Source organism: Protopterus annectens, chromosome 1.part1 (assembly GCF_019279795.1).
Source record: "Protopterus annectens isolate FY-2018-M chromosome 1.part1, PAN1.0, whole genome shotgun sequence".
Taxonomy (NCBI): Eukaryota; Metazoa; Chordata; order Ceratodontiformes; family Protopteridae; genus Protopterus; species Protopterus annectens.
Genome location: NC_056726.1, coordinates 2,171,753 through 2,188,699, shown reverse-complemented (window position 1 = coordinate 2,188,699; position 16,947 = coordinate 2,171,753). Strand labels below are relative to the sequence as shown.

The following is a 16,947-nucleotide window of genomic DNA, read 5'->3' as shown; positions in this document are numbered from 1 at the left end:
CAACTTACTGAATCAAATGCTGAACCTATATCAAGACTAATAAGTGTTAAATCTTTCTTTTTCCTATTTGCAAAATCAATTAATGTTAAAGTTCTTCTTATATTATCAAAAGTATTTCTATTTACAATGAAGCCCGTCTGATCTATGTCTATAATGCCGGCGATAATTGTCTTCAATCTATCAGCAAAAATACTCATAAACATTTTATAATCAACATTAAGTAATGAGATGGGTCGATATGAAGAACATCTAGTTGGATCTTTATTAGGTTTTAAAATTGGTGAAATAAATGTATATTGCCAAGATGGGGGTTATTAACTCAGTTTGGGCCAGAATAAAAACCTTATGTATTAATGAATATGTAGTTTTAGAAAGGATTTTATATATCTCTGGTATAATACCATCATTACCCGGTGCTTTGTTTGATTTAAGCTTATTTATTTGTGTAATAACTTCTGTATATGAAATACTCTTGTCCAATAGTTTAATCTGTTGTTTATTAAGCTTTTTATTCATGTTTGTGGTTATAAACTCCTTTATTTTATCTTTAGGTTCCATGTTAATGTTGTTATGGTTAATCTTGTGAAAGTGATTTCTAAATTCGTCCAGTATTTCTGGTATACTAGAAACATTCTTCTTTTTCCTTAGAGAAAAGATTTCTTTGATATGGTTTTGTTTATTCAATCTTTTTGTTTTATTTTTAAGTATATGTAAGTATTTGGGGCTTATTGAATAAGACAAAAACTTGTATTTCTCTAAAGTTATTTTAACTTTGAGTTAAAATTTCTTTGTATTTCTCATTTAGTTTGTTTATTTCTTCAATAACTTTCTTGTCCATAATATTTTCTTTATTGTTATGTTTATAAGAGTCCAGTTTACTTTGAATATCTAACAATTCCTTATCCCAAGATTTCCTTTTGTTATTATACCATCTGATACTTTGTCCATATAGATATGATTTTAAGGCATCCCAAACATAGACAATGGAGACTTCAGGAGTATTATTTATGTCTAGAAAATGTTGTACTTCTGAAAGTATATATTCTTTATAGTCTTTTAGCTGAGTTAAGTATGCTGGTGTCCTTTTGATCTGAACATTATGAGTATTTTTTATCATGAATTCAAAACAATTGAGTTATGATCAGATATAGGACATGAAATGATTTTGGAATTAATTAAATCTGTTACCATCTGGTTAGAAATAAAGACCCTATCTATTTTTGAATAAGTTTTGTATCTGTTAGAAAAAAAGGTGTATGGTAATGATTTTGACTCTATCTGATTATTAATATCATTCAAATGATAAGAATTAGCAAAATCATTTAAATGTTTTGCATTAGATGTAATTCTTTTCTTTATAGTGGTAGTATCACTTTCATGTAGTATACAATTAAAATCACCAGCTAAAATAATATCCCCTATAGAGCATGATATGATCTTATCAATATGATGTTTCACTGTATTAATACCAATTCCAGGTATCCAATATACATTAATTAAAGTGCAAGTCTTCCCATTAATTTGTATTGTAACCATACAAAACATTCCTTTGTCATCCTGATAAGACTTAATGGTTTTAGGAATGGGCATACTTTTATTCCATAAAATAGCCACTCCTCTTTTTTTCTGAGTGTGCTCTGAACTAACCAATACTGTATACTTATTAGTGGCTAGTTTATCAATATCTTTTTCAAGAGATGGGTTTCTTGCAGGAAGACTAGATTGGCCTTGTGTAGATTAATGTATCTTATTAGGCTTGCCCTTTTACACGGATTATTCAATCCATTAATGTTTAAAGAAATTCCTTTTAAAGATGTCATTTGGCATTTTTAAAACTCAAGAATCTTATGATCGAAATAACAAATAACAAGATAAATAATGTTACATCTCCTCTTTTAGGTGTACCTTTAAATATAGCTGTATTTCTTAAATCTCTTATGGGATTTTGTATAGGATTCAATTTTGTTTGTAGTGACAATGAGTGTACAAAATATATTGTGGATGTCAAAACTATATACATATAACAATGAACAAATGAAAATAATGTAAGGATTAAACCTTGAAGTTGAAAACTCCAACTTAGAGCAGTATTTACTACTCAAGTTAACCCCCTACCCTAAGCAGCAGTACCTCAGCTGCCACCTTATCAATTTAATACTAGTTATATTTAACTGAGGTTAACAGTTTTCAATTCAATTATCTATCAAGACAAAACTACACATTTGGTAAAACAGCATCATATAAACTAAAATAAACTTTTTTTTTTTTTTTTTTTTTTTTTTTTTTTTTTAAACTGTTCATACTATTATATAGATCTATGTAATATATAACACTTGTATTCTAATAGCATTCAAATAATCTTAATGTTAGAAATCAAGAGGAGAGAAAATTAGGTTCTAACATTCATTTAAATCAAAACCTTGGCTAATATGATTCAGACATTACATGCATTAAGATGCATCTATTTTCTGTCATGTGAATTCTATCAACAGCTTCCAAAAAATCTTGAATTGTTTGTATATGAGCATTTACTTAAACTCATTATTGTCAATAGAGTAAAATATTGTATTCATAAAAATTATTATAAATCATATTGCATAGTTATGCAGATTCTCAGAAACACCTGCGTTATTACCTAAAAAAAAAAAGCCATCACACACATAAACACAGACACGCACACATACATATACACACACACATACATACACACACACACACACACACATACACATATATACATACATACACACACACACACACACACACACACACATACACATATATATGTATATATATATATATATATATATATCTGATCTCACTGAGTTGTGTCTTTGTAGAGCACAATCCTACTTGCTGTCCCTAGAATAAATCTGTCTGCTATATACAAAATAATGCACAGCAAACACATATTAGTAACCAGATTTTACAATCATGCTAACCTACTGCTTTAAAATATATCACATGACATTTCTTCCAGAATAGAGTTATAAGATTATTTATGCTTGTCAATCAGATGAATTAAATGAGTTATAGTAAAGTATATTTTTGGGACACAAGTTTTTAACACAGATTATTATGCTACTGTTAAGTAGATTTTCAAAAACATTTAAATAAATGTTTCATTTTCTGTGCCTTCTAAAATAAGATATTTACTTGCTACAAGAAACTACATCATCTAAACTCATCATAACTGACATATTTTATGAATAGAGTATTTTTCCTGAATCTGTGGTGTGTCAGTGTGATAACCTTGTCAATGTTTATACTAACTGCTTTCAGTTTCTCTGTGAAAATTCTGTGAGTGAAGCTTCTGAGGAAACTCATGGACACTATGCATGAGACAGCCCACATCCCAGATTGTCTCCCTTAACATTTTGGCGGGAAACTTATTAAAACTTGTGGCAAACATTCATTTTGTCAATAGAGTAAAATATTGTATTCATAGAAATTATTATAAATCATATTAGATAGTTATGCAGATTCTCAGAAAAGAAAGCCATCACACTCACACACACACACACACACATACATACACACACACATACATACACACACACACACACACACACACACACACACACATACATACACACACACACACACACACATACATACACACACACACACACACACACATACATACACACACACACACACACACACATATATATATATATATATATATATATATATCTGATCTCACTGAGTTGTGTCTTTGTAGAGCACTGTCCTACTTGCTGTCCCTAGAATAAATCTGTCTGCTTTATACAAAATAATGCACAGCAAAGACATATTGGTAACCAGATTTTACAATCATGCTAACCTACTGCTTTAAAATATATCACATGACATTTCTTCCAGAATAGAGTTATAAGATTATTTATGTTTGTCAATCAGATGAATTAAATGAGTTATAGTAAAGTATATGTTTGGAACACAAATTTTAACACAGATTATTATGCTGCTGTTAAGTAGATTTTCAAAAACATTTAAATAAATGTTTCATTTTTATGCCTTCTAAAATAAGACATTTACTTACTACAAGAAACTACATCATTTAAACTCATTATAACTGACATATTTTATGAACAGAGTATTTTTCCTGAATCTGTGGTGTGTCAGTGTGATAACCTTGTCAATGTTTATACTAACTGCTTTCAGTTTCTCTGTGAGAATTCTGTGATTTGAAGATTCTGAGGTAACTCAAGGACATTGTGCATAAGACAGCCCACATCCCAGATTGTCTCTCTTAACATTTTGGTGGGAAACTTATTAAAAACTAGTGACAAACATTCATTTAGCAGTGTAAATGCATCTAAACATGACAGAACCTCCACAATGTATTCCACAGATCATCACAGCCTCTATGCAAGTGAAATTAAACTCAAAATTACCAACAAGTAATAAAACTCAGCATTCTTCTCCCAACTCAATTTTCATACAAATCCTATTATTCACTGTGCCCACACAGTCAAAAGCATTTCTATATATTAATAAAGAAAAGAAAAGAGAGTAGAAAATAAAAGGGAGTGAGGCAGAAATAAAAAATGTAAGAGAAAGCTGTAAGAAGTATATACAATGGAATGTTACTTACTGTTTATATTAATAGAGTTAAAAATAAAACATATTATTTACTCTTATTTAGTTCTGATTATTATTAGTTAAAGCATGACAGATTATTTACAAACAAGCATAAGCAGTATAATCAAGAAAGTATAATTAGAAATAGCATTTGAAGAACTTATAAACTTTTACAAGAAATAAATATATTATTCTGTTAATGATATTTTCATTACTGTTCTCTCCCTGCCCTCCCCCACCCTTTACCCACTACATAATCTAAATAGAATGTCATTGTTTAAACAAAGAAAATAATAAAAGAAGAAGGAAAAAAAGGTAAAGATAAAAAATGTATCAAATTACTAACCTTACTTTTTCAGAAAGAAAACAAATAGAGTCACAGCCTGCCATTAAATCCTCAGGCATTTTGACTGGTTATGAAACAAAACATTTCTTTGCACATAGAGAATAACTTTGATTAAATCTTTTCCAAAATATTTGTGGCTTTCTGGAAATGCAGGAACTATATTCAAAAGATTAATAATGAACTAAAATGATGAGAGAGAAAAAAACATATAACAAATCATTTGTTTTTAGTCTCTTCTTCTTCTCTGAAGTCTTCCAGGAAGCTTCAGTTGCCAATCTCTTTAATGAAGAACTAGCCCATTCCATTTCTTCTATTTTATCCAAAATCCTTTTTCTTTGACAAACAGTAAAGCAGAGTCTAAATCATCAAGACCTTAGGACCATCAGGAAGGAAGATTTTAAGCTTGGCAGGAAACAGAAGGTATGTTTTAAACTGTGCTTTTTAAGCTCCCTTATTAGTGGCAGAAAAACTTTTCTTTTAGCAATTACCATGGAAGAATAGTCATTGTCAAAACGCACAGTTGTCTCATTAAACTTAACAGGAGCTTTAGCCCAAGCAGATTTAAGAACCATCTCTTTATCAAAGATGATAGAAATCTAACTATAACTGATCTAGGATAGTTTTTGTTAGAGTTAGTATTAGCTATAGATCTATGTGCTCTTTCGATACCAAAAGAGAATGCTTCTGGTAAATCTAAAGTTTTAGGGAGCCATGTTGTTAAAAAAGAAGTAATATTGTTACCTTCAATATTTTCTGGCAGTCCAAAAATCCTAATGTTATTGCGCCTAGATCTATTTTCCAGGTCATCCAGCTTTGTTTGTAAATGTGTATTTTGTTTCAGCAGAAACTCCATGTTGATTTCCTGTTCTTGTATTTTATTTTCCATGTCATTCACAGCTTCTTCTATGCCTGTCATCTGGATCTTCTGTTGTTGCAGGTCCATATGTAACAAGTCTATTTGTTTTGTAGTTTTTTCTATGAAAGTGCCTATTTTAGTATCCATTTTATCCATCTTAGCAGTAAGTTGCTGGACTATAATTATCAGAGACTGAAGTTCTTTCTTGATGCTGGAGTCTTGAGAATTTGTCTTACTGGAACTCATTTCAGACTGATAAACTGACAGGAAAATTTCCAAAGTAATTTCTGACAGGAATATTATTAAGATTTCCTTTCTTTTTTAGATAAAGTTCAAGAACTATATAAAACAAACATATTTAGAAAGAAAATTACTTCAAGAATTAATTTTTTAAGTAATTAATTCCTGTCAATGTAATGAAATTGGTGGAGCTGAAGAAATCTGCTGCTATCCTGTGTTCATCCTTGGCCACGCCTCCCGCTTTTTTATGTTCTGATTACTGCTGTTGTACAGTGTAGTGTTTTAAAGTGTTCTTAAGGTATGTTGTAATGAATTATCACTATAAGAGTAGTCATTTTAAAAAAATACATTGCTTATAAAAAGAGGTAATCACTGAAAGATAAGGTCAGTAACTGAATGTTCCCATCACTGTTGTGCTTTGATTATTAGTTTTGATAAATTTTTAGTGTTTGTTTTGTTTTCAAATTTTAGTATGGGACTACCCCACTTATTTGGGCAGCAAGAAAAGGGCATATGGAATGTGTAAAACATCTTTTGGAAAGTGGAGCAGACGTTGATCAAGCAGGCGCTGTAAGTATTAGTAGTCATTTATTTTTGTTTGCATTCTGTTGTGTCTAGAGTATTTAGAAGTTTCCAGCTCATTGGAAGTGGTGCAGAGAGGGAGAAAAGCCTGTCTGCACAGTGGGCTAGCTGAGTTTTGATTAGTGATTGTAGTTACTGAAAGGGTTGAGCAGGTGTGGGAGTGAGTAGCCACTGTCTGCTCACTTCTACTTGGTGGGAGGGGGGGTGATTAGACCCCACTGCAGTACTGATCCCCAGTTGGCAAACTGGGTACTATAAGATGCATTTAATCATACCGTTGTAGTTGTATGCCACAAGAAGCCAGGAAGCATAGTATGAGGAAGCACATCCTCCCAAGTGCTCCTTTCATTTTCACACCAGTGCACATTACCCTTAATCAGCCTCTTGAAGAGCTTGGTTTTCCTGGCATTTCCTAGCCTGAAATGATCTGAAGGAAAAAAAAAGTATTATTGAAATTTGTTGTCATTGGATACATTTTTGATGTTTTGAATTTCACAGTTACATTGCTTTACTGTCTTTTACTGCAAGGTAGCATGTTTTAGTGTGGTTAGCATCCAGTTGTTCAAATGCTTTAAGCTTATCTTAACTTGGAGTACCAATGGAAATGTACTGAAGTAATTAGAATTCAGATTTAATTATTTTTTTATCTTGCTATCTTTTGTGTGTCCAGGAAGAGTTAATAGGAAAGAGATTATTCTAGAATGTTTTCACTCATCCTGTCACAAGGTGAAATGAGAAAAACTGTATTAGTTACCAAAATTACAAGTTTTATTGACCACTTTTAAATACAAAGTGTCTTAGTTTTTCTTGAGTACTTCTGTGCAATTTGAAATACTAATGTTCATTATTCTCACTGCTGCAGTAGCCTATGGGTTGTATTCCTACCAGGGGTACCACATTGGCCAGCTTCCCAAAGTTGTAACCTCTCTCCCACACAGTCACTCTTACTGTACGGAGGCTAATCTCTTTGGTGGAAATTATAAGCAAGAGTGACTAAAAATATTTAGTACTTTCTGGTTTGTGCAAATGCATTTCTGAGACATCTGTGTTACAGCAAGTTGGCCAGAGCTTTCTGTCAGATATAGGAACCCTTTTGGGATCCCCTTCAACTCACAAGCTATATATTTAAAATTTTTGTACTGCTTTATATGATTTTTGTGGCAAATAACAGTGGATCTGCTTAAGAAAACCTGCTTTTCAAGTACTTCAGATGACATTCCTTGAATACAGTATCTGTCTTGGTATTGCTTTCGAGGAGTTGACTGTCATATAATGCCCAAGTGCTGTATTTAAGATTGTTATTGAAGTGTTTTTGGACAGTTGGAAGGTATTTCTCTGGGAAAATAACAAGATTTCAGGTGAATGCTTGTGCTGATACTTTTTTTTTTTTTTTGTTTGTTTGTTTTATGTGATTTTACAGGCCAGCTCCTTCAGCCATACCTTACTGGCATTTAGTTTTCTTCTTTGATTTGAAAAGTGGTTGGATAGACTGCGCAAGAGGCTGTTATCTTCTCCCACATTAGCTTTCAGAATCCTGAAGTACCAGGGCTATGTGTGGAAGTTAATTTTGAAGTGAGCTAATAGCTTGAAAAATTCTGCTTCCCTAACCCCTGAGGGTGGGTCTTACGTGAATCAGATTGTATCCAACCTGCCTCGAGTCTGTAGCATACCTTAAAGATTGTGCATGATTGTACTGATACTTTTTCCAGAGATTCTGCTTCAGCTACTGTTTTGAAGAGAGATTCTGCTTCAGCTACTGTTTTGAAGAGACTTCAGTAGGTACTTAACCAAATCTTTTCAGATTACTTAAAGGCAGAGGTTATGATGTCTCCTTTAGACTCAGAAGCTTTATTTGGGCCTGCTGTTACTCTGGCACTTAAAATGGGATGAGAGAAGTAAATTAATGGAGGGAGTTCCTAGAATTTTTCAGATCCCCAAATTCTTCCCTTCTAAAAATTTTACCCTTTTCAAAAAACAGACTAAGCAGGGAACTCAACCAAATTAGAGGCACCCAAGGAAAAATGGCAGGTTGGTAACAACTCCAAAAACAAAAAACAAGGGAATTTCCCAAAAAAGGGTTGAACTCCAGCTTCAGGGACCTGATCACATTTTCCTTCCTCCTACGCCTATTCCCCTTCCATTTTCTAATCATCTGTCCCTCAGTGCTCCATCGAGGTTTCAGTTAATTACAGACAAATAGGTTTTAAAGGTGACCCAAAAGGGTTACAGCTGACAATGGATAAGGTTCTCCTCCTTTCAGGGAAATTCCTCCTCACCTTCCCATCCAAACTAAATTGTTTCTTCAGGTGCTGTAACACGTTAGCAGCAGGTGTCATAGAACATGATGTTCTTCGTGTTTCACTGTTGCAGTCATTACATTTGGGTAATCTGCTGGCAGGTTGCCCTCAGTCGGCCTTAATTCCAAAGTCTTGGGTCCTGCTTCGGTTGCTGTCTTCTCTTCCATGACGTCAGGTCGTCAGGGGTATAAAACAAGCAGCCGACGCCATTTTATTTAGTCTTTCTTGCCACGTGGTGCCCGAAGCAGAAGCATTTTACAAGTGCCGGTCGGCCGACTCCTAAAATATTCGAGTTTGAGTTTCAGAACCGAAGTCTTCAATAAAGCTAAGTACCCCATTGGAGAGACTTTTTTCTTGCTCCATACCGATGTCAGAAAAAGTTAATAATTGTATTACTTGTGGTAAGCAAATACCTCATAAGGATTTCCATTTATGCTGTATTCCTTGCCTAGGCCCTGATCACAATGTGCCCGACTGTTGGTTTTGTGCTAAATGTAACCAACACACTATTAAGCGTCGGTATAGTTTTGCCTCAAAGTATTTTGGAAACAGATTTAACTACCCAGAAATGTCATTTGATAGTAATCCGACTACTGGAGTACATAAAAAACGCAAGGAAAAGGACGGAGAGAGACCGTCTAGGTCCAAAACCGACGAAGCTTCTCCTAAGCCAGTCACCGGTACTCAGTGAGGTGCTTTCGCAGCCCCTGATACCCACTACCTTTTGAGTCGCAGGCCCTACCGACACCCATGTGGAGTCCGGCACACCTCGAGATACTCAAAAGTATTGGACCCACGGATGTATCTCCCATGGATGGGTGCGGAGCCGCTGAGCAGGCACCGGCTTCTGAGAATGTATTCAGGCCTCAACATTTTTATATCAAACCAATGACAGCTGCAAAACCAAAGACAAAAGCAACTTCTAAAACTAAAAAACTGACACATGAGCCACGTGCACAGGCCTCTATGCCTAAAAACAGATGATTAAAATGGCTGAAGACCTTATTACCTTGATCAGGGGTTCCCACCCCCTCCAGATAAGAGGCCTAGGCAAGACGCTGATTATGAATCTTCAGATCAGGTTTCTATTTCTTCTGATCAGGAATTATCTATACCTCCCTATAAGGATTCTGATGCAAAGGAGTCTATACCATCTGCATCACCTCCTGAGGATTATTCATTTGGAGAAATCTTGCATACTTTGAGGGAGCATTTTCACTGGGAGAGTCAAGATTTCTCAGAATCAAAAAAGAGGCTCAGGGATTTCCTTCTTCTCCCTCAGCACAGGCCTTTAGCCATACCCCCTGTTTTAGACATTGTGGATGATGTGTTTTCAAAGTCAAGCTTGACCCCTGACTCCTTACCTTCGGCTCCCAGCAAGCTTGACAGATGGTCACTGACTTGCACAAATTTTTATTTAGAAACCCTGCTGCTGATCCTGAAGCTATTTCACAGGGTCCAAAGGGAGTTAAGGCCTCAACATTAAAGCATCCTTCCCCCCTCTGACTGAGATTCAAGGGCACTGGATAGATGGGGAAAAAAGGTTTAAACATCTGCAACCTTGGCAATAAGGGCCTTAAACTGCCAGATGTTCGTGTTTCACTGTTGCAGTCATGACTGTAGGGTTCTCCCCTGCTGGCAGGCAGTCCTCGGTCGGCCAGAATCCCAAAGTCTGGGTCCGGCATCGGCTGCTCAGCCATGCTCCCTGACGTCAGAGCACCAGGAGTACAAAGCTGGCAGCCGACGCCATGTTCTCCAGTCTTTCTTGCCGTGCGGTGATAGCAGTTCGCAAGTGCCGGTCGGCTGACTCCTGACAATTTTTTCTAAACGTACTTCAGTCCAAAGACTTTCTTCTCCTATTCAAAGCTAAGTACCCCGTTGGGGAAACTTTTTTCTTGCTCCAGTCCGATGTCAGAAAAAGTTAATAATTGTATTTCATGTGTGAAGCAAATACCTCATAAGGATTTTCATTCTTACTGTATTCCTTGCTTAGGCCCTGATCACGACGTAGCTAGTTGTCGGTTTTGTGCTAGATTTAATCAACGTACTATTAAACGAAGGTACGATTTTGCATTTCATTACTTCGGTAGGCGTTTTAATTATAAAATGTCGTCAGACACGCTACCGGAGTTCACAAATGATGCAAGGATAAAGACAGGCCTCCGAGGTCCAAATCAGACAATATTGTGCAAGCAGAGCCAGCTTCATGTTCGGCAGACGTCAGTGAGGCGCTTTTGCAGCCCCTGTCGTCGGCCATTTCGGAACCGATGGCCGAAATGGACTCCCATGAGGAGCCAACTAGGCCTTTGAATATTTCAGTTGCAGGACCTTCGGACAATGCTCCTTCGGATGGGTCCGGAGCCGCTGTGCAGGTACCGGCTTCCGAAGGGGTTTTCAGGCCTACTCAGCTTCTGATAAAGGCAAAGACAAAGGCAAAGACTCCTTCCAAATCAAAGACTACAGCCCAGGCCTCTTCTGATCCGGGACCCAAGTCTCAGAAACAGTTACTTAAGATGGCGGAGGACTTACTTACTATGATTAGGGGTTCACATCCCCCTCCAGATAAAAGGCCAAGGCAGGAATTGTATTGTGACTCCTCTGATCAGGCTTCTGTTTCTTCAGTTTCTTCTTCTGACCAGGATTATTCTTTCCCTCCTTATGAGGATTCTGATGCTGAGGAATCCATTCCTTCAGCTTCTCCCCCTGAAGATTTTTCTTTTGGGGAAACTTTACATGAAATGAGGGAACATTTTCACTGGGAAGGACAGGAGTACTCGGAATCTAAGAAGAGACTTAGGGATTTTCTTCTTCTTCCCCAACATAGACCCCTGGCTATCCCTCCTGTTTTGGATATTGTGGAAGATGCTTTTTTGGAGGCTAACTTAACTCCTGACTCTTTTCCCCCAGCTCCTGTTAAGCCAGACAGATATTATAGGGTTCCTGATTCCCACCAGTTTTTATACAAGAATCCTACTGCTGATCCTGAAACCATTTCTCAGGGCCCTAAGGGGGTTAAGGCCGCTTCTGCTAAAAACCCCATTCCCACTGAGAAGGATTCCAGATCTTTAGAAAGATGGGACAAAAAAGTGTACACTTCTGCAACTTTATCTATTAGGGCTTTAAACTGTCAATTTCATATGCTGAAATACCAGCAATTTCTTCTGTCTGTTTTGAAACAAAAGCTAACTTCCATTTCCGCTTGTGCAGATAAGGAATTACATGACTTAATGCATGCCACTGAACAAGTAGGGAAGCATGGTTTACACTGTGGTTTTGATGCCTTGGAGGCTTCTTGTAGGGCTGCTGCCTCTGGCACAGTCATTAGAAGGCATGCTTGGTTAAAGGAACAAAACTTGCCAGATCAAGTAAAAGCTAAGTTATTGGATGCTCCTGTTCAACATAATGTTTTGTTTGGATCAAAGGCTGAAGAGGTGATAAAGAAGATGGAGGACAAGGCAAAATCCATGCAAACGGTTAAGGATTTCTTACAAGTACAGCCACCCAGATTTAGTAGGAATTGGCCTACTAAAAATTGGTCCTTTCCCAATTCAGACAGGCCTCATAGGGGTAGATACAGACGCTCCCGAGGAAGACCCCAAACGCAAGCCTCTTATAGACCAAGACAGTGGACTGCTTCCACCCCTAGGGGAGGAGAGGACAGGTCGCAAGCTCATAGAAAACAGGCTCAATGACTCCCCCTGTTGGGCTGCAGGAACTTCTTGCCTGGAAGCCCCTCTCGGAGGAAAACTTGCTCTTTTTCACCTAAATTGGACTCGTATAACCCAAGACAGGTGGGTTGTAGATGTGGTTTCAAGAGGTTACAAATTCCATTTTCATACCCTACCAAGACCAAGCGAATGGCCGGATCTACCAAAACATCAATGGTTAGAGGCCTTAAACCAGGTGGAAGCCCTCTTGGCTATGAAAGCCATAGAACTGGTTCCACTTTCAAAAATGGGACAAGGTTTTCACTCGAGGCTTTTTCTAGTCCCCAGAAAGCAAATTCATGGAGACCCATTCTGGATCTGTCAGTCTTGAACACTTTTCTCGAGATACCAAAATTCAAGATGCTTAATCTACAGCAGCTACTTCCAGTGCTGACCAAAATGCCTGGATGGTAACTTTGGATTTAAAGGAGGCTTATTTACACATTCCCATCAGGCAGGACTGCAGAAAATACCTCAGGTTCAAGTCTGGATCGAGGCGTTATCAATTCTCTGCGCTGCCCTTTGGATTGTCTACTGCGCCCAGGGTCTTCACCTAATGCCTGGCTCCAGTAGTAGCTTATTGCAGACTCAAGGGAATTCAAATTTACCCTTATCTGGACGACTGTCTTATTCAGGCAGACAGCAAGGATGTCTTACTCCAGCATCTAGAATTTGTTCAAAAACTTCTCAAGTTCCTGGGATTCACTGTAAACATAAAAAAGTCAAATTTGACACCCTCACAACAGATAACTTTTCTGGGTGCTCTTCTAAACACTACAACCCAGATGGCATTTCTGACATACGAAAAACAATTACAGCTGGCTTCAACTTTCAAAACCTTGGCATCTTTAACTCGGCTATCTGCAAGGAAATTCCTGCAGGCTTTGGGTTACATGGCCTCCTGCATCCTTCTCGTACCATATGCAAGACTACATATGAGGAAAATACAGTGGTACCTAAAAAGTGTATGGTCTCAGCATTGCCACAGTTTAGACTTACAGATCACCGTCCTGCCTTGTCTTCAAAAGGAATTCCTTTGGTGGTCCAAGGCATGTACTCAAAACAAAGGGAAGGCCTTCAGTCTGCCTCCATCCAGTCAGATACTAACCACGGACGCCTCTGATTATGCATGGGGAGCCCATTTGCAGGGCAACTGTCTGCAGGGCCTTTGGACAAAGGATCAGAAGCACCTGCATATCAATTTAAAGGAAATGTTAGCCGTTCAGAACGCTCTATTGGCCTTCAGGAATCTTCTACAACCAGGACAACTACTGATACGGACAGACAACACCACAGTTATGTGGTACATAAACAAGCAAGGGGGATCACATTCCTATCCCCTTTGCAGACTAGCCATGAATCTATGGAACACAGCTCTAGCTTACAAACTGGACCTTCAAGCTCAGTTTCTACCACGGAAGCAAAACATCTTGGCAGACAGTCTGAGCAGGAACCTGTCAGATCCACACGAATGGATGCTGGACACCGAAATATTCAAGATGATCACAGCAGTCTGGGGATGTCCTCACATAGACCTCTTTGCATTCCACCTCAATCATCGACTGCAGATTTTTTGCACAAGGACATTCCACGAACCAGCTTGGAAAGTGGATGCACTATCATTCAGTTGGAGAAACCTCTCGGGGTATGCCTTCCCGCCTCTACCTCTTCTTCCACGGGTGTTATTAAAGATCAAACAGGACAAGCCCAAGATGATAATTTTACTGGCCCCAAATTGGCCTCGACAGTTTTGGTACCCAACTCTGAAGAACCTTTCTGTGGCGCCCCCTTGGGTTTTACCTCAGACTCCGAACCTTCTGTGTCAACACCAGGGTCAAGTTCAGCACTCCCATGTCAAAACTCTCAGCCTGGCTGCCTGGTTAATCCAGGGTCTATGATTCATTCTCTCCTACCCAAGCAGGTTATGGATGTCATTTTAGAAGCCAGACGTCCTAGCACTAGAAATTCTTATGCAGGAAAATGGAAAAGATTTTGCACCTGGATGCAGGCTCAGGATTCGGATCCTCTTATTCCTAACATTCCTCTGATTTTACTTTATCTTTCAGACCGCTTACATAAGGGTCTTTCTTTTTCTTCCATAAAGATACATGCCTCTGCTATTTCTGCTCATTATTATACAGACCCTCCAGTCTTTTCCCACCAGCTCATGAGACAGTTTCTCAGAGGAGCTAAGAACTTAAGGCCCCCTAGATCTCCACCCATTCCTGCCTGGGATCTCAACTATGTTTTGGAAAAACTCACCTTACCTCCTTTTGAGCCTGCTGCCACATCTGACATCAAGTTTTTATCTTGGAAGACAGCCATCCTGTTAGCTCTGACCTCTGCCAGGAGAGTTTCGGAGTTGCAAGCTCTCATGGCTGTGGAACCTTACATTATTTTTCACCAAGACAGGGTGTCTTTAAGGACTAATCCTACTTTCATGCCTAAGGTGGTTTCCAAAGTGGCTTTAAATCAAACTATTCACCTGCCAGCTTTTTTCCCCAGTCCTCAAAATAGGGGGGAAAGGATCTTGCATTCCTTGGATGTACACAGACAACTACGTTTTTACCTGGACAGAACCAAGGACATCAGGAAATCAGAGCAATTGTTTGTTTCTTATGCTTCAAGTTCCAAAGGTAAAGCCATTTCAAAACAGACCATTTCTAAATGGATTGCTCATGGAATCAGATTTTGTTATTCACACCATGGAAAGCAAATCCCAGGGAGTATAAGGACTCACTCTACCAGAGCTGCTGCCACTTCTGCTGCCTTCCTCAGGGGAGTTCCTACCAAAGACATTTTGGAAGCTGCAACTTGGAGTTCAGTGCATACTTTTTCTAAGCACTACAATCTACCTCTCTACTCTAAGTCTAGGGCAGGCTTTGCTTCTGCAGTCTTGCAGGGCCTTTTAGCCGCCCCCTCTACTTTATGACCACCTCCCTTTCCTTCTGCTTTGGGATTCAACCCTATAGTGATGACTGCAACAGTGAAACACGATGAACATAGTACAGTTGTGTACACTTACCATAAATGTAGATGTTCGAGTGTCTTCACTGTTGCAGTCTGCTACCCTCCCTCCTGTCCCCTCTTATTTTTTCTTTTGTGTGGTTCCCTTCTTCACCCTTCTTCTGAGGTGTATTTGCAAAGGGTATGGGATTTTACTCATTTTGGAACACCTGACATCTGGGGCAAGAAAAACTGGAGAACATGGCGTCGGCTGCCAGCTTTGTACTCCTGGCGCTCTGACGTCAGGGAGCATGGCTGAGCAGCCGATGCCGGACCCAGACATTGGGATTCTGGCCGACCGAGGACTGCCTGCCGGCAGGGGAGAACCCTACAGTCATGACTGCAACAGTGAAGACACTCGAACATCTACATTTATGTTAAGTGTACACAACTGTACTTTTCATATGCTCAAGTTTCAACACCATGTTATGGGATTGCTGAAACAGAAAATTATGTTGATTTCTGAGTGTGCAGAAAATAAAGAATTGCAGGAATTATTGCATGCAGCTGAACAGGTTGGAAAGCATACTTTGTATTGTGGTTTTGATTCTTTAGAGGCCTCCTGCAGGGCCACAGTTACTGGGTCTGTGATTAGGAGGCATGCCTGGCTAAAGGAACAAAATTTGCCTGATCATGTTAAAACTAAATTACTAGATGCACCTTTACAGCATGATACTCTGGTATTAAGGCAGAAAAGGTTTTAAAGAAAATGGAAGATAAAGCTAAGTCTATGCAAACTGTAAATGACTTCTTACAAGTGCAGCCACCTAGATACAGTAGACACTGGCCTACAAAAAAATGGTCCTTTCCTGTGTCAGACAGAGCTCAAAGGGGCAAACCCAGACGCCGTAAGGGTTCCAGATACCAGGCACAAGATTCATACAGGCCAAAGCAATGGGGTGCTTCTACCTCCAAATCTGGAGGAGATAAAGCACAAACCTACAGAAAACAGTCCCAATGACTTCCCTCTGCCTTCACCAAGCACTTATCTTTTGGCAGCACCCTTAGGGGGGAAAATTAGCACTTTTTGCTCAAAACTGGCAGTTAATAACCCAGGACAAGTGGGTGCTAAACATAGTATCACAGGGATACAGATTCCATTTCCACACTCTGCCAGTGGCAAACGGTTTGCCAGATCTGCCAAAAAAATCAATGGGCAGAGGCACACAAACAAGTTACTTCCCTCATGGATAGGGGGGCCATTCAGCCAGTACCAGAACAGGAAAAAGGACAAGGTTTTTACTCAACTGTTCTTCGTACCCAGAAAGGACAAGGCCTGGTGGCCAATACTGGATTTATCGATTTTGAACACATACCTGGACATTCCAA

At 38.5% G+C, this 16,947-nt stretch overlaps 1 protein-coding gene across 3 annotated transcripts in view; it reads left to right on the top strand.

Moving 5' to 3' along the window:
* Positions 1–16,947, top strand: part of KIDINS220 (kinase D interacting substrate 220) — a 2,951,961-nt gene that overhangs the window by 1,177,484 nt on the left and 1,757,530 nt on the right. For all 3 annotated transcript variants that reach the window (XM_044073258.1, XM_044073248.1, XM_044073241.1), the window contains exon 7: positions 6,498–6,596. In XM_044073258.1, the coding sequence (XP_043929193.1) occupies positions 6,498–6,596 (99 nt within the window). The remainder of the gene's footprint in view (positions 1–6,497; positions 6,597–16,947) is intronic.